The 18,617-nt window shown below is 43.6% G+C and overlaps 1 protein-coding gene across 16 annotated transcripts in view; it reads right to left on the bottom strand.

The window, feature by feature from the left end:
• LOC147043623 (RNA-binding protein Musashi homolog 2) overlaps positions 1-18,617 on the bottom strand; it is a 160,488-nt gene that overhangs the window by 56,066 nt on the left and 85,805 nt on the right. For all 16 annotated transcript variants that reach the window (XR_015068620.1, XM_085935481.1, XM_085935484.1 and 13 more), the window contains one exon: positions 17,840-17,888. Coding sequence is in view for 15 of the 16 variants with exons in the window: in XM_085935481.1 (XP_085791607.1) it covers positions 17,840-17,888 (49 nt within the window). In the remaining variant the exon portion in view is untranslated. The remainder of the gene's footprint in view (positions 1-17,839; positions 17,889-18,617) is intronic.

Genomic DNA, 18,617 nt, shown 5'->3' with positions numbered 1-18,617 from the left:
TGTGTCTCGTCTCTCAAACTTGAGGAATGGACTATAGCTTTTAAACAGAAGAACTGTGCCCCAGTGTTATCACTCATTAAGCAACAGATATTTGAACACAAAAGGTGGAGCAACACCCGCCACCAATAAAAGAACACTATTAGTTGTGTATTCTATCCTCTAAGAGGAATGTTTCCCGAGGAGCTGAGCTAGTCTGCAGTAGTAAACAGTATGGAATAATAATTGGAATGATTTTGGTAAACTTTATGATAAAACCATTTATTTCCATCATGTAGCATGTTGCGCACAAATAGGGCGCTTTGCTACTGCAAAACATCTGTGTAATGGAGAAAAAGCTAAGCTGCATGTAATTACGAGACTTGCACCTGCACCATTTCAGAAAAGTATGTCTGCTTCAAAAGATGAAAAAGCTTTTCAGTTGGATAGAATGATTGTGCACATCTGATCTCTGCCACTCCGAGCAGAGATCAGGTGTGCATCGATCCGTTTACATACTCAAACCGTCAAGATGCATTCAAAACTCAGGATGCTCTTTCCAGATGTGACAAAACCCTGAAATCTGCCAAGCAGTATTTTTTTTTTAATGCTTGCTGCATGCAAAATCACATGGAAAATGTCTTTTCTTGTGTTGAAAGGGGAGACAAAATACAAGTTATCATCTTTAATTTAGCAATTCAGCCACAAATGTTTACTGATGGAAAGCACCCACGGGGAATATTTAGATTTTATTACCACTTTCCATCAACAGTCGGATTCATTAGGTAACATTTGCTGCTAGAAACGGCATATTTTACCCCCCCACCCCTTTTGGCTGTCTGTAACAATTTGCCCAGTCCATCGAATAAACACCTTTAAACAGTCAAACAGTCATTTTGGCGTACTGCCTGCAGTTGCCTCGAGGATATTCGACAAGCACCGCATGCAAGCAAATACATTGCCATAAAAACGATAAAGAAAGTGCCTTACTGATAAACATATTGCCACTTCATCAAAACTCGATGAAGATCGAGCACTTTGGAGAATAAAAAGTCTCGTTTTGTCTGCTGCCAAGGGTGAAAGTGTCTTGGCAGAGTGTCTGGATGAGCTTTGACAAGTTGGGCCATCTACAAGAGATGTGTGGCTATGATTTGGATTGGGTTGTCTGGCTTCCTCGACGCATTCATGGTGCCAAAATGTTCTCTTCCTCTCTGAGTGAGTGTCTAAAATGGACACGTGGCCCTGCTGCTGCTGCTGCTACTACCCAGGAGTCAGATTATATGATAGGTCCATTATTAATGCAATGTTTCAGCTGGAAGAGACGTACAATCATCTTGGTGGGTGCGGCCATCGGAATGTGCGGAAGTGGCCGCACCAGTAAAATGGGCATGCTCTTACTTAGAGTTGAGTGAGGCATGTTATGGTATGCAATGGGATGTCATGTGCCCCACGCTCAAGCCCCCAGATGCTCGCCCACATGCCACAGATTCCGCACCATGTCCAAACAGATGCTATATCAATGATGCTTGCTCCATTGCCACATACAGTAGCTCCCGGGTGGCCAAATCGGGAGGAGGAGGATGAATGAAAGACAGGGGATGACTGAATGAGTCAGTGCTTGGAAGCCAGACAAGAGGGAAGGATCATGGGCAAGAAACCAGATCTTCCAATGAGTACAGCGGGATGAGTTGACGATGCCAGAGGAAGCCAAAGAGACAAAACCCTGCGGATGAAGTGTTCTTGTTCCATCTGCTCCTCAGAGCAACAGAGAAAGAAAACTCAAAGGAATCGCAACTGAGTCATGTCGTGATTTTGTCTGTGATGGGAAAATAGATCTACAACTAAGGTGCTGAAAAAAAAAAGGAGTTACAATTTGTCTCCGATTGTTTCAACGTTCAAACTGTGACAGCATCACATGTTGTTGAGTCAAGTTGTGTTTGAAATTGAAACTGGATTTAACCCAGTATGGGTGCGCAGTGAAAACAACCTTTGTTCTGTGTTTAACCTTCAGTAGTTCACGTCGCTAAAAATCGGAAAGTTGCCAAGTTCTGGATAACGACTTTTCCATACATTGATATTTCTTTGTCAAAGTTTTCTTTGAAATGTATTTTGTGATCTGGAAACTGAGAGGAGGTTTCTTCAATCAACCCAATTAAGATTTCACTCACCGAATTAACTTTCCATGCACATGAAAGAAAAAGTAGACGGAAGGAGAAATTCGAGGCATTTTCCTTGCATTTCAGCAACAGTGGTGGTAGACAGAAAAAAAACAACAACCCCTAAACGGGCTGCATGTTTTTTGTTTTTTTTCCCCTGATCAAACATTAAATCAGACCACGGCAACACATTTCATGAAAGGCTTTGGTGCTGTCACACGAGCAACGGCTGGGTAATAAAGGCTTTCAGCAGCTTTGAAATATTGCAACATCATTTTCAACAACATTTAACCAGCAAAGCCATCAAGAATTTTCATTTACATCATCCACTGCAGTGAAATTTGGCACCAGCTAAAACACAAGCAAATACAATGGTGCTGGTGAGCTACGCCTGTTGTCATCATCCATCCTAATCAGGCCCACCTTCACCCCGCTGTCAAAACTGCTCTCCACAATTCACTTTGACGGCGTCAGCTGAACGCCAAGACTTTACCAGCCACTGTAACGAGCGCTGGCCTCCAGATCCAAAGACACATGGCTGGCTCCCTTCTCGACACTTTACTCGTCGGTTGCAAGACTTTGCCACATTCACTCCAATTTTGTCACCGCTGGAGGCGTTTCTTCGACTTACAAATCATTCATCCAAGAAGTCACTAAATGACCTCATGCAACATGAGCATAAACCAATAATCAATAATACTGGCCGAATCTAAACCTTATTTGCCGTTTTAGGTGTGCCTGCCGCTGTTTGATCAATTTCCAAGTGTATGCGTCTGTTTGTTACTCTCCACACAAAGTGCCACATTATCTGCATTAACTTGGAGGACAAAGCAGGGCACACAAACACGCCGCCAAGAGACACAGATAGAAAATAGATGGAGTAGCGACACACACTATTTTAATTATCCCCTTGTCTAACCTGCCCTCCAATTATAAATAAGAATGTATAATAATCCCTCTATTGATGCATGAAAGACAGGACAATAACACGGCACCTGAACGCAAGCCGAATAAGAAGTACTTTCATGAGGAAAAAAAGGAGGCTTAACTGAGCTGATTAGAACAAATCTCGGTTCATATTTACCACTCAGCTAACGTTTTTTTCCAGACTTAAAGGTTCATAATGTTGCATATTTGTATAAACTATGAGAGAGTGGAGAGGCTTCATCACCACCAGAGACAGAAGCCATGATGATATTTATGATAGCGCAGTTAAACGCTAAGGAGACTTCAGAGATTGGCATAATGAATATGCACCAGCTCATTTATTATCACTCATTTGGAGCATCTTTTTTGGCGGCTCAGCATCGAGTGAACGGTGAATGTTGCTTTTACATATTGCTCCTCTTCAGTCTGAAAATAACATGGAAAAAGGTGGTCAGCCTCTCTCCTGTTTAGTGGCATATTACATTGACCTGCGTGCCAGGCGATTTTGTACATATTTGGCACAATATCATATTACAAAATATCTCAGGGGAGTGTAATAGAAAATCTTTGAAAATCAAACTACAAATAATGTCAAATAGAATAAAAGCTAAACCCCTTTGCTGGTGAGCTAGACATTTGGCCAACTGGGATAAAGGAATCAATGTTTATTTCCTATCAATATATTTTAATGTGGTAAACCTAACCCCAAAATGATATCCTAATAAATACTTTCCCAGAGGGTATAGATGAACGCTTTTATCCATCCACCCGTATTTTCGCTTTGGAACATGGCAAAAAGCTTTTCTCTTTGTTCAGGTGTCTGGACTGATTCTCTCCTCATATGTCATGTTGCTTGTCTGTGCCAATCCTATTGCGTATACATTCAAGCCCCCCCAGCCGTGACAACAGCTTAGAAAATGCTACAGTGCAGCGTGAAGGCATCCTTTTACAGCAGAGGAGAGTGATGGAGAGCCAGCACCGTGTTATGTCCAATGGTCAGATAAGCTTCGGAGGCACAAATCGAGTCCTTCGCTTCTGTTGGAAGCAGACTGAAAAGCTGTCGTGCTTGTTTAGAAAGAAAGAGATGCCTTCCAACATGCCTTCAAAAAGACGTTATGACGATGTTATTCTTGTTAGATGATGCGATTTTGATACAAGAGGCGTGGCCTGTGCAGCAAGGATTAAGACCTCGTCAGACTAACTGAGAGATGGCCTCAATTCAACTATTGATGTCAAGGGAAAGATGAACTGGAGCTTTGGTCAGTTGTTTACCCGCCAAGACTTATTTCTTCTTGTAATCCCGCTTCAGTGTTTCAGTTTAACTAATCAATCCAGGCACCTTGAGGAGTCAGCCTGTTCTCAAAATGAAGCATAAATTGACAGACATGGCAACCTAATTATGTTAGGGCTTTATATTTGAGCATTAAATTCCACACAAAAATATTCTATTAGCTGCAGGATGGTCTGACTGACTACCTTTATGCTCAATCCACAGGGAACCATCCAGAGGATGAAAAGTTCCCACAGCTAAATACGTTCGCAGCTCTATTCATATTTTCGCTGTCACTGTATGCTGACACCAATAATCATGATTGTGTCTCCTTTACAAATCTTCATCTTGTACTCATCTTAGTTGATGGGAGAGTTGGCATACAGTCGCGAGCATGCACAGTGAGCAGTGCATGTTTAGGGCAAGAGAAGTCACAAGAGGACTTGGCAGTTCTTCTCCATCCCTGCTGTCCGGAAAGACAAGTTAATAAGATGGAGCAGTCCCCGGAGGCAACAGCCGGCGAGAATGATCACTTTGAAGGCAGCCAGAAAAACCCCAAAAGAACCCAAAGAGGACCTATTAATTATCCCCTCTCACTGCAGCAGAAAATAAAGGTAGGTAATTTGACAGCTTGGAAGAGCGGGATTGTTGAAAAAGAAGGGAATTTCCCCTAAACGTGACCCAATCTTTACTTTTCTCAATGTACATCTTTTACACTCTCTGGACTCCATATGAAAACAAATTCCTCTCAAGTGGGAGCATGTATACAAGTATCTCTTCTCCTGACATGTAGCATGATGAATAAATCATGCTGCACGAGACCAAGAAGAGAGAAGCCCCTTCCTCCTTGAGGGTGCGCGTTCACTTAGCATTCCTCCCATTCATCGAAACGAGCCGACAAAAGCAAACACGGGGACAACTATCAGCTCGCTCAGGAAACATTGATCATGATACAATTTGTCCCGTTTTATTACAGCACTTGCAATTATGACTAATTGAGGAGTGGGGAGGGCAGGTGCAGACAGGAAGAGAATTTTGTAACAATTAGCAGTGCAATAACATTGTTGCAAGACATATTTGCATTTTCATCAAATGTTTCTATTGGTTGCTTGACAGGCATCATCAAAAAAAAAAAAAAAAAGACAAGATCATTTTACACTTTGTTAGCCCTTGTGCTATTTCCAGTAACAGATCAAATGAAATACATTTAACTTTAACTCAAACGTTGGGCTTTGTAATCCGTTTAACAGCTTTGTTATCAAGTCCAGCAGACATTTGAGACACCAAATTTAAAAAATATATATATATATATTTTTTTCCAGACCCAAAGGGATCCAAAGCACGGAACCACCCCAAAAACCATTGGAGCAGAAATTTTAACACTTTGCCAACAGTGGACAGATTTGTGATATCTGCTTTCAACTCAGTTGAGATTTACACAATTAACCAAAAAGCAATGAGGCAAAAATAGTCAGAGAAACAAAAATGGTCACATATTTATGTCAACGCTTCACATTTCCTTCGTTGAAATGATGATAATGTGACCATAGCACAAGATCTAATATATTCATGCTATCGTGGCATTTCGGAAAAGGCCCCAAAGTGACAGGCGAGAAAGGAGCCTGTGAGGACCAGATGTGAAAGTGTGACAAAATAGAAAAGAGAAATGGAGCGGAGGAGTGTCTGCGACAAAGATGGAGAGAGCGAGAACCGGAGAGAGAGATCAGAGGGCTGGGACAGAAGAACGGGCAACGACGATAAACGAATTCCCAAGTGAAAAGGAGGGACATGGAGAAATTACATAACAAAAAGAGAAGACAGAAATGACATTTCTTAAGGGACTGCTGTGTGGCATGTGTAGGAAGAAAAATGAAATGTGAGCACCTGAGAGATGGAAAGGCAGGAGAGGGCATGGCGAGAAGGAGTAAGAATGAGTACGACCAAGAAACAAAAGAACAAAGTGTGTGACAGCTAAGATTAATTCATGAGAAATGACGGCAGCTCTCCTGATTCAGGGGAGGAGGTGGGATTGTTTTAAGACAGGTTCATGGATAGAAAAGCGCAAGTAATATGGATCTTTGAGGCAGATTTATTTTTTTAGCTTTCTTTCCAGAAATAGGAGATGAATATAAGGCGATAAATACATGGAAAAAAAACGGTGATTTTCCTGGTAGAGCAGAAAAAGACAAAGGTGAGGAGAAGAAATTGGGTTGGCAAAAAACAAACAAACAATGGAGACGCACAAGGGATTGGGGAAAAAATGTGAATAAGAAGATATGTGTGAAGTGACAGAAGCGGGAAAGAGTAAGCGAGGAAAAGATGAGAGAAGGCGATAAAGCCAGAAGAGCGACAAGTGCCTTTGATGCTGTGGCACTTTGGAAGGAGGTTGGCGGACACGCACATGTGTTAGCTGGCTGGCGCATGTATGCATAATCCCACACATGCAATGAGCACACCGCTTGAGCTAACATATCTGTTAAGACCAAAGCGTGAAAAGACAGGATTGCTCATTTGTACTTGGAAAGTGCACAAGCATTAAAATTGTTCCGCAAAGATACTGAAAGCACTTCGCGACCAAAGTTTGCTTGACAGACGAGTAAAGCAAGCCCGGCTCGGTCTTGATTGGCTGTGTCTCACAGCAGACTGTATCAAAGTCAGCGCACGCTGCCGTGGCAAGTCACATCAATGCGCACCTTTTACAACTCACCTACACAATCTCTCGTCTACCTTTAGAAAAAGATATTTGTGTACGTATGGCCTCACTCCCTCACCAAAATCGATACTTTCAGCGTATGCATGGATGTACAGGTTTGAAATACTTTCACTATGACATTGGCCAAAACGCCAGTTTCAACATGTCGGTACTTCTAAACAGTGTAGAGTAAACAGGCGTTAAAAGACCAGAGAATGGAGTGAAAGAGAAGCTGACGCGGGCGATCAAGGTAGGGTCTCCAAAGTTGACGTCGCTCTATCTCCAAACGCATCACACGCCGTCTTTTAAGTTTGCCTTCGTCAAGATGACAGGCGCACGTATTTCCACAATGGCGTGTGCCTTCCTTCCACTGCATCTTGGGTTGGTTGTCCTTTCCGTGCAGACCCAAGGCAAAACACAAAAGGGCTACTGCACACAAGGCGTATTAATCACCCCACATGCATTCCTGAAATAACCTCATGAACTATTGATGAGCTGCCACAGCAAGGTCCCTGATAGCTGGGAGGTGTTTGCATCAGCCAAAAAGCCAGTGTGACGGTGACAGACGCCACCCCTGACCCCCATCATTTTGCAAATTCAGATTTATTGCGGTTTGCTATGAACTACACTCGTGTGTACACACAATGGTGGCCAGGGCGCATTCTATGGAGGCCTTGAGGCATTTTCTTTTCACTTTTGATCGACTTACCAACACGTTTTGTTGTCGCTTAACACCAAATCGAAATTCATATCTTTTATTCCACCATCCATCCATCCATCCATCCATCCATCCATCCATCCATCCATCCATCCATCCATCCATCCATCCATCCATCCATCCATCCATCCATCCATCCATCCATCCATCCATCCATCCATCCATCCATCCATCCATCCATCCGTCGCTTGTAGGTAGTAGGCGGGAAACACCCTGGACCGGTTGCCAGCCAATCGCAGGGCACACAGAGTCGAACAACCATTCGCACTCGCACTCATACCTTTTATTTCTCCATGAAAATAATTGATTACCAGTTATGCATATTTGGCTGATACGGGCGTCTTTCAAGGTATCGAGTCCTCAAATACTAAAGGTACTTTAAAAGAGTTCAATGTTCTGCCTGTAATTTTCAGATTTGTTATTGTGTTACGGCAGATTGTCAACTGGTGGTCCGCGGCCCTCTAGTGGTCTGTGACGGTATTGTAAAATTACGGACCGTGAAATTGGAAATGGAAAATAATTGTAACATTTTTAAAAATAAATTGTATTCATTATTTAGACTTGATTTAATTTCCAGCTAATTTTGTCAATCATTTACCCATCCAAATTATGTCAAATGTAGCTGAGATTCCCAAAATAGACATATTAGATGCAAACAAATAGCTTGTATAGGTCTATCCTCCTTCGGTGCAAAATAAAATATTCCGCCAAAGCAGTGGTCCCCGAGTTGCTTCTTGGTTACAATGATGGTCCCTTGGACAAAACCAGTTGAAAATCCTTGTGTTATTTTATTATTAAATCTTTTTTAAAAACCTATTAGTCCATTAAACAGATATCGGAATGTTTAATCTATTCATCATCAGCCTCGAAAACAACACTCAGTATATAACCCTTGGCGGAGGTATTGCACAGCATGTTTTAAAATAAAAGACAGACACATCCGGAAAAAAAAAAAAACCCAAGGAAAAAATCCCAGCACAGCACCACAGAGGCGCTTGCTGAAACGCACAAAGGCTGACTTGGAAGCTGTCAAGTGCGAACAAACTGATGACAAGACGCCGACAGATGGAGTCACCGAGGAGAGACGAGCGACGCATTCAACTCAATTAGCAACCTGCTGCTGCGTGACGCTGATGGGAAATGGAACCTTACCACCACTAGCAACCTGTCAATCCAGCAACAGAGCCGCAAAATAAGACGCGCGCGAGATGCAAGAAATTCAATCAAATAAACACAGAAATAAATTCATTTATGAATGAATAGAATCAACCCAATGAGCTGTGCATCACAAAACAGGGCATAATGTGACCCGGGAGCCTCAACGAGGGCGCACACAAACCATAACAAACCAACAGCAGGGTGGCTGAGGCAAAGGATAGCGACAGAAATAAGAGAAGCCAAAGAACAATGGCTGCTTGGCTTTCTCCTGCTCACTCCATCTCTTCCTCTTACCTTTGCGCGCCTTTGAGAATTCTCTTCATACATTATCCTGCCATGGTACCTAATGAACCAGGCGTCTCCACCCTGACACTTACGCTTGGCAAGGCAACCCTTATTACAGAGTGGCGGCACACGCACGCACGCACACGCACACACACACGTCATGGGGTGCATGGAACATCTCTGCTCGTGATCACCAAATCAAAAAGGCTGCATCGTCTTTTGTTGCTACCCCGCGATTGTCATGCCGTGTTTGCGTGTCAATCACAGGAAAAGCAACACGAGGCCCCCTGTGAAGACGATGACAGACATCACGTCCCTCCTGAGTTGTTGGTTATGATAATCTTTTATTGCTTCAGACTTGCTTAATATGCTCTTTTGCATTATTTTTTCTAACAATGTGAGTCACTCCCTCGCTCCCTTAAAAGCACAAAATCAAGTCGAGCTTTTGTAACAACATGGCAGGATATATCCCGCCGTGTGATGATTGTTTGGTCTTTACAAAAAAAAAAAAAAAAAAAACATTACGTGGAAGAAAAAAAAAAAAAGCGTCCTCCAAGTACTTAAGTGGTAAACCAGCAGGGCTGTGGGATGCCAATCAGCTGCAAGTTGGAGCAACAATGGCAGAGTTGGCCCAATAAACACCCAATGACATGACAGGGGAGAACAAAAGCGGCTTTTGAATAGGGATGCCGCTTGATTCAATTGCACTGATGTCTTTCTGCAAGGCACCCAGTTCGAAGATCAATACAGGGAAGAAAAAAAAAAAAAGGAATAACCCAAAAAAATGGAAGAAAGGAGAAATTGCTGTCCCTCGTCCCTTTAATCTAAGATTAGACGCTTGGACTACCGGTGATGTAATCTCGCTTTGAGAGGTGATTGCTGGGGCTCAGCTGCTGATTGCGATTTTCAGCCTGACCACCGTTGCACTTGGAGCTCACGCACAAATTCAGGGCGCATTCAGGTGAACGTGACGTTGACAGCAATCAGTAACATCGCCAGGATCAGTTGCCCGCTCAAAATGCTATTGACTTTGGATTTAGCCCAATTTATCGACTCAAAAATGAAATCCCCAAATAGAGCTGCACATTTGATATTTGTAACGACATATGTTTGATTTCTAGATTGTGCATGTGCAATTTATCTCGTGACTGATCGTGAAAGTCGTTGCTCGTTCACTAAGAAAACATGATATTTCAGCGGAGCGTAGATTTGTTGACATGATTGCTAAAGCGCCTCAAAGAAAACGACCCGTTTATTTTCTGTATTCCACCTGCCTGACAAATTAGCTATTTGCGTGTAGTTATTTTGAACAACAACTCAAACGGGTGAAAAGGAAATCACATTCCTATTAACAATGTTCAGAGTAAACGATTCATCATTCTGAGAGAAGGGCCTCTCTCTCTAAACACGGGCTACGCCACCAGGAGAAGCTTCATGAACAATAACGCATACATGTCTCGATTGACACATCACGCCCTTTTTCAACACAGATTGTTATTTCAACCAAGCCAATGCGACTAGTTTATGTTTGAGTGTGTGAGCATATTATCTGGGGCAGTCGATGTTAACTGGTATTTTGCGGGTCAATCTCACAGAAGGTTTAACCTTGGTATATCCACTATTAGGTGCTCGGAGAATGATGATGCAAGCAGCGGATCCTCCCCGACGCTTTGACTTTTTAAGAGCATCCGGCAGGTCACAAAGGAAGAAGCTATGGGGGTATTACAAGGTCCAAGGCTGGCTCACTCTTAATATGATGACAATTTCAAGATGGTATTTTCATTTCCTGAAGAGAGCCATTCCTCTTGGCAGCTTAGGCTGAAAATGTTGACTTTTTTCTCTTGGCTTGCGAATGTACGTGGCGTGGATCAAAATAAAGATATTCATAGCATCAATTCTAATCAATAGTGCTTTCTAACACCTACACAAATCAGGTGTACCACTCCTCCAATACACACACGTGTGCCTTTCTGGGCTTTCATTTTGTCCTTCAAATGTCTTCTGGGGTGCAGCTGTGTGGCCAAGCAGTGGGAGCAGCTGATGTTTTTAATGGCACATGCTTTGTGTCTCCTGGTGGTGAGATAAACATGGGGAAGAGATTAAAACCCCAGGCTTTCTTCCACAATCTCCTGCCTCCATCCTCTGTCCTGGGCAGTGGTCAGAGCTAAATCTCATTCAAAAAGCGGGCGCTCCCGGACTATGAGGCGTGGCATACTGGATGCACATAATAGACCAACTGCTGGGGACATACACAAGTCGATTCTTAAAATACACACAATGCAGCGAGTGGGAAGCGGCGCATTTAAAGATGCATTCGCACTTGCATCATTTACTCAAAAATCAATTTCCCCTCTCGGTTTGTTTGGTCAAGTTGTTCAATTCTCACGAGTGGACCTAATCAACGACCGTTTGGAACCGTACCGAGATGACAGTGCGGTTGTGATTAGAAATGGATCTGAGCGTGATTTGATCCAACTAGCTAATCAACGAATCGGGTCATTCGCAGATTGAAGCACATGTATGCAGTTAGCGTGTGGACAACGGGCGATAAAGTCAAGGGAGCAGCAGGTTGTTATTTGAGGAAATAGACAAGTTATTCAGAAAACCATTTTGGCTCTGTGCTGTGTTTAATAGTTCTGTGTTCCTCACTAGTCCGTATATCAAAGGTGAGGTTTTGGTGTGTGACAAGAGTGAAACGGACCGTGGAGTTTGTAAAGCCATCGAGTCATTCCGACCAGAGAAAACGACCAATGCTGTGAAAGCATCCCAAGTCTGCCGTTTGTGAATGCGGACACGCTACAAGCTAGTGGGCCAGAAGCTGATGAGCTGGAGCAGTTATTAAGAGTGGCGAAACACATCATTTCCTGTGTCGCTGTGATTACGCCATGGTGGGAAGCCCCCGCCCGGGTGGAGCTAAATCTATAGCGTACCGTTAGCTCTGCCATCGAAATGACATTCACACTTCATTGGCTGTGTGAAGGTGAGTCATTTCAGCCACAGACCAAGTGCACCGACAAGGGAAGGTGCAAAGATCACGGCTGCTTCTGAATACCACGTCAGTCAGTTAAGGCTCGCACCAAATCGAGCAAATCGAAAAGACTCCTCGGAATCAGTAAAGTACTCAGAGCAAAGAGCAGTGGCCATCTGCAAACACGACAAGTCCAGTGCGACCGGCAGGGATTGAGTTTGTTTAGAAAGAGATTGCCAGTGGAGGATATTCACAATCAAAGTGGACCTTGTGGACTTGCTTGTGAAAAGATACTGCGTTTGAGCTCCCTCCAAATTGCTTTTGTGCTCTTGTCACGATAACAGCGCCCAGCCATTTGCTGGCACGGCTACTTGGGTGAGAATTGGTTAACTTGTCTTTCTCTCTTGGAGGAAATTCATCTCTTAAGTTGTGCCATCTTTACAACTCAAATGAGCCATCTTGGTCTCTTGCCTGAACAAAAAGAAGACATTATCAAACCTCTCTCTCTCTCTCTCTCCCCCTTAGTATCCATTTGGTAAACAGCCTGTGTCCTGCAGCAGTAATCATGGGGTCGTTTTTTGAGGGATTTGCAGGCTGGCTAGAAGGCATCCGCTGGAGTGATCTCTAATTGCTGGAAGCGGAGGCCGAGGTCGCCTGGTGCTCTTTTGAAGCCATCGGCAGCAGTTTGCAGCCAGTGGAGTTAGCGGGGGGAGGCTCCCCATTGAGGCACTTGCCTTTTTCTTTATACCCTCCTCCTCCTCCTCCTCTCCTCACCATGACATCATTATACTTCTCCTTGGTCTCACTCTGCCTTCTTTCCACTTTCTTCCTTCGACTTGCCGTTTTTCCTTTTCGCACAGCACGCTTTCCCTGTCCGCACTCGGCCCGTTTCCCTCCGCTCCTACACAGTCAATGAGCCAGCAATCACTTTGCAGCCAGACATCCTCTGCTCAGTCGGCCATGTTCAATCCCTAACACCGGTGGCTGATGAGGCATTGTGGTGACGTCAAACGCCAAGGCTTTTCTGGGAACAACAACAGTTCACCCTGCTTCCTCGGTTGCTGGACTCGTACTGTGGCAGCCATAGATAATGAAGGCAATTACGATTTTACTTCAAGATTCAAGAAGAATTTATTCGCCGTGTTTGAGCGTGCCAAACAAGGAATTTGACTTTGTTACATCACAGTCTCTGTTCAACATTTAGGTGACGAACGACACTCAGGACATGTGAAAATGACAAATGACAATATTCTCAGCCATCCCCTGATCTTAAACTCCCACGAGGGCAAGGAATAACTCAAATCTCCGACTAGGGGAAGTGAGAAACCTTGAGAAGAGACCACAGATGGAAGGGTCCAACTTCCAGGATGACCAGGCTGCAATGGATGCAGAGAAGACACATAGTGCAAACAGTGTAGACAATACAAAAAGGTGTGGAGAGCAGGATGTTATAGCACAGCAATGACTCTGAGACTCTAAGAGTGGTGTGAGTTCATCAGAGCAACAGCCTGGGGGAAGAAGCTGTCTCTGTGTTCTCACCCGGTGTGGCAAGAGACAAAAATCGGAGTCAAATACTCATCCATCCATCCATTTTCCGAACCGCTTTGTCCCCACGGGGGTCACGGGAGTGCCGGAGCCTATCCCAGCTGTCATGGGGCAGTAGGCGGGGGACACCCTGAACCGCTGGTCAGGCAATCGCAGGGCACACAGAGACTAACAACCATCCGCACTTGCACTCATACCTAGGGACAACTTAGAGTCTTCAATCAGCCTACCAAGCATGTTGTTTTTTGGGATGTGGGAGGAAACCGGAGTGCCCGGAGAAAACCCAGGCGGACACGGGGAGAACATGCAAACTCCACACAGGGAGGGCCGGAGGTGGAATCCAACCCGCACCCTCCTAACTGTGAGGCGGACGTGCTACCCAGTGCGCCACCGGGCCGCCTCAAATAGTCATGGTACAGTATAATAACACATTGGGCAAGAATGAGTAAATATTACTTTGATATTGTCAGATACTAGTTTGGAGGACAGATTCAATTGTATCAAAATGTCACATAGTGACTTAAGCAAGACTTTGGAAATAGACCTATAACTGCCCAAAATTCTATTGGTAAACTATAAGCTGTTTGATCCCTACGCAGGATCAGTAGCACTCCCCTATAAAATACACACCATCAAACAGTTTTGGATTGTTTGGAAGGCAGCTTGCTCAGTGTGACATTGACTTCTCCCTGCCAACTTCACACTGGGAGCTGCACTTGCAAGCTTTTCTGCCAATTCAGGTAAAGAGATTACAGACACACACCATGCGGTCTTCTGTTCCTCTGCCAGGTGGAAAAACAGCCCTTACAAAAGTGTGCGTGTGTGTGTATGTGATACACAAATTAATGTAGTCCTCAGACAATGCCATCAATCCTTTTCTTCTCCAGGAATTTTTTTTCTTCTAATATGCACAACACTAATCCAAATGTTTATCCTGGTCCCCAAATCTGCCGCACATTACTGGCACTTGCGTCATTAAAAGCAAAGAAGGAATTTAGCAAACAATCAGTCACACAATTAAGGGTACACTAATGGCTGCTGTCTGCATGCTAACTTCTATTCAGCAATATTTAGGAAACTTACACGTGGATTTCATCACTCTTCTTATTAGTGTAATTAAAAAAAAAAAAAGGTGGGGTGTAACGTGTGGAAATAAACAGAGGTGCCACGTTTAATATTTTAGCTCACACCTTTGGATTAAGTAATGAAGTCAAGGTCTTGAGGAAAAGGTCAGCATTTCGCAAGCTTTTATTGGATTATCTTACTGCAGAAATTTAAACCAATTCATTGCCTACACATAATGTATGGCTTTCTCTCAACACTGCCAGAAAAAGTAGTCACATTATCTTGTTGAATAGTCACATAACATTTTGAGCCCATCAAATGGTATATTTAAATTCATTTTCAACTCATGCGTGTCCAGTCCCAAAACATTTGTTCATATCATATCTATATTTACGTCATCTCTGGCAGCTCCATCCACACATCCCTATTTTACGTCTTGCGACAAAATGAGTTTCAGGAGAAAGGAGAAGGTGGAAAGAAGGCGGAGCAATGAGGGTACTGTGGTAAAACATGGAACAATGGTTGCCCTCTGGCATCAACCCCCGGACGGTCCATTGAAGTCGTCCACAATCGACGGCTGCTGAGGCAAGAGCGGCTTTGGAGAGTTCAATTTCCAACACAATCGGCAGTATTCTACTCCTTTAAATGCCAAGGAGATGGTGCTCTACACGCGCCTTTGTTGGGGGCTTTGCTTATGGCGATTGTCCTCTAAGCAGGAGACACGGCGGGAGAAAGAGAAGAGGTGCTAAAGTCGGGCAGGGTGTGTGCCAAAAGAGAGGAAAAAGACTGCAGGAGTCAAAAAGAACAAAATGGGAAATATAGACAATGGCTGGCATTTGTTTGTTCGTTCACTCGGACCGCCTCACAGGGACCGTCTGAAGGACAATGCTGCTACTATTGGAGTGTGACGTTTGTCCTCGATCCCATTCCACACACAAATCACTCCAACAATCAGGTGTCAATCATGTGTCTTCTGCCCACATTGACTCCAACATATTAAATTCAATTTTTTTTTCCTCAACCTGTGCAAAGGTTCTTTTGCTCTGACAGTTTTTAGACTAATCATAGTTGAAGGTTATGATAAGGATAACGTGAAAAAATACGCTTCATTGTATTTACAATTATATGTACAAAAAGCATATTGGTGAACTGTAGGAGGTTGTTTATATCAGCACAATGATGGATAGAAATGAGCTATTACTGATCTTTTTTTTACATACTGCAGCAGATGCTGGAATTCTTTTTTTCACGACTCAATCTGTAGGATAAAAATCTACACAAGTGGGAAATTGATTTGGACTGCAGGAAGCTAGCCGTGCAGTCAGTGGACCAAGATACTGGTTTCACTTGTATTTAATGCCCTTTCTTTTGTGGTCATGGAGCAGTTGAGTCATTAATATTACACAGCCACAGCAGTGGCATTGATGAATTATTAAAATATTCTTATGGGTCTGTAATGTTGAATGCGTTTCATCTCGGAGACCTGTTGTCTCAGGATAAAAGCGCTAAATGTCTACTCTTTCAAATTCCCACTGGAAGAAAAATCAGAATGCTATTAAGAGAACCAGTGAGCGAAGAAACTAACTGCACCTGCCTCCCGGTCACACTCGATATAAATACTGCTGTTGTCGTAAAAAAAAAAAAGAAATACTAAGGAGGGTTTTTTTCTCCATCATGGTCTTCATTTCAAGGGCATTTTGCTGCCCAAAGGCAAATGTCCAACAAAGTCCCAGAGTGTCCTCACGCTCTCACTAAAGGCTGCCTACGCCGCAGACAGGGGAGGAGAAGAGGGAGAAAACGCCTTTGTCTCAAAGACCCCACACTGAGTCCTATCATGACAGATCAAAATCCCCTCAAAGCCATAGATCACTTCCACTATAGTTCACATATTCCACACTTGGAAACTGTTTAGCAGGCTCAAAGAGTTTGTCTGCACAGCATACTGAGGAGAAAAAGAGCGGGTGGGAGAGACTGGAAATGCACACCATCCCTGTTTCAAGACAGCAAGGAACATTGCTGGGTCATGTTCTACTTTCACATTTCAAAGTGCATGGAGCTAGGATGCCAATAGTCCCAGGTGTGTTGTAGTCTACGGGTGGTTCTCAGAAAGCGTGGTCCCGCAGAGCACGTCGTTATTTTATGCCCTTTACAATCAATCGCTGGATTTCACTGTTTGCGATAAGTCAAACTGTCCATAATGTTATATTATGATCTTATGATAAAATGTTGCTTGGGGTAAATTCAATTCTTGACCTGGAATTTCTATAAGCTGCTCCTATTGTTATATAAACTTCCACTAAACCAGAAGTTCAGTAGGTTTGCTGCAAAATAATAATATATGAATATGAATTAATATTTTTCAAGAAATCATTTTTGGACTAATATTTTCTTCAATATGGCCCAGTTCAGTGTGACAGAGTTACGGACTAACCAAAAAACGGATGTGAGAGAAAAGCCTGCATCCCCCTCTTGTGAAAATACCTGTCAGTGGCTGTTCACTACTCACACACACTGATCGAGACGGCCAGAAAGAGACAGAGACACACACACACACACACACACCAAGAGAGCGAGGCACGCTGTTATTTTGACGTTCAGCCAATAGAAGCGGCCCGATAAATGACAGCCCTATGTGTGGTAAGCAGTGGTTATATCCAGCCTTTAAGTGGGCTGTTTGGTTTGAACACACAGTGTTGGCTTAGGGCGCAAGGAGGAAACCTGTCTTTGGAAAGTCCTCTGCTTGAGAGAGAAATGTTCCCTCATCTAAAGATAAGGCGTCGATGAGCGTGCGATAAAGTCAGTGCTTCTCCTGGCTGTTATCTGCCACCGTTATCTGCCTGCACAGCACCCACCATTTCGCAATCTTACACCCTTTAAGCACATCTCGAAACACGCCGTCCTGCGCACATACGCACGCACAGGCAAATGCCGGAAGATTGGAAACGTTGTGCCGTCGTATTGATCAGTTTGACAGGCGCTCTCATTGCTCAACAGATGAGACACCTAATATCACGTTTTTACTTTATCGCACGAGGAAAGGACACAAACTGACTGCATTTTTGGTTTGCTGTGTACTCACCTCTATGTCTGTTTGTAGTCTTATCAAACATAAGCATGGCGTCATCAACCTGAAAGAGAGGAGAGAAGAAGCCTTTATTTAGGAAGTGTGTTGGGTCATCTCATGTTCATTTCATTCCGTTTAATTGGCATCAGATAAAATGACAAGTAACAACTGCGGCATTGTCATCCAGACACTGTCTCCCCTTCTGATTCCGCAGCGGAGTGAAAAGTGACAGAAAATGACAATAATGACAAGCGCCGAGGAAAATGGAGAACTGTTTGGACAATTTGTTTGATGAACACCAATGTTCATTCTTGGGGAAGGAGACGGATAAATGCATTACGCTAAGCAAAAGTGAGACAAATGGCCATCCGTCGTCATCTCGCAGGCGCGGCAGCAGGAGCATCCGCCGTAATATCATCCCTCATCATGTCCAATAAAGCCACACACAGTCAGCCTGCATTTTTCCTTCACACAGACAACCTGTGATTTTTATATCTTTGAAGAACTGCTTTAAAAACACAGTGAGGCATGCTCATTCACTCCGTAATTTTGTCTTTGGGGGAATATAAAAAGGACAGAGAGCTTGGGAACAGTGGCAGACAGGGGAGGGAAAAAAAAACACACACACCACTGGCTTCCTGGTTATGGTTTCGAGGTAAGTGTAACGATGTACCTCCAAGGCTCTATGCCGTGCGCACAAGCCTGTGTCTGTGTTTTTCACGGGAGGCTTTGGGAGAAGATGGGACGAGACAAGAATAGGGGTCTCACTCAAGCAGAACTGTCTGATTGGATA

This window comes from Syngnathus leptorhynchus, chromosome 17 (assembly GCF_054491065.1).
Source record: "Syngnathus leptorhynchus isolate UIUO chromosome 17, UIUO_Slep, whole genome shotgun sequence".
In the NCBI taxonomy this organism is placed as follows: Eukaryota; Metazoa; Chordata; class Actinopteri; order Syngnathiformes; family Syngnathidae; genus Syngnathus; species Syngnathus leptorhynchus.
The sequence above is the reverse complement of the archived record's forward strand: the minus strand, read 5'-3'. Positions and strand labels throughout refer to the sequence as shown.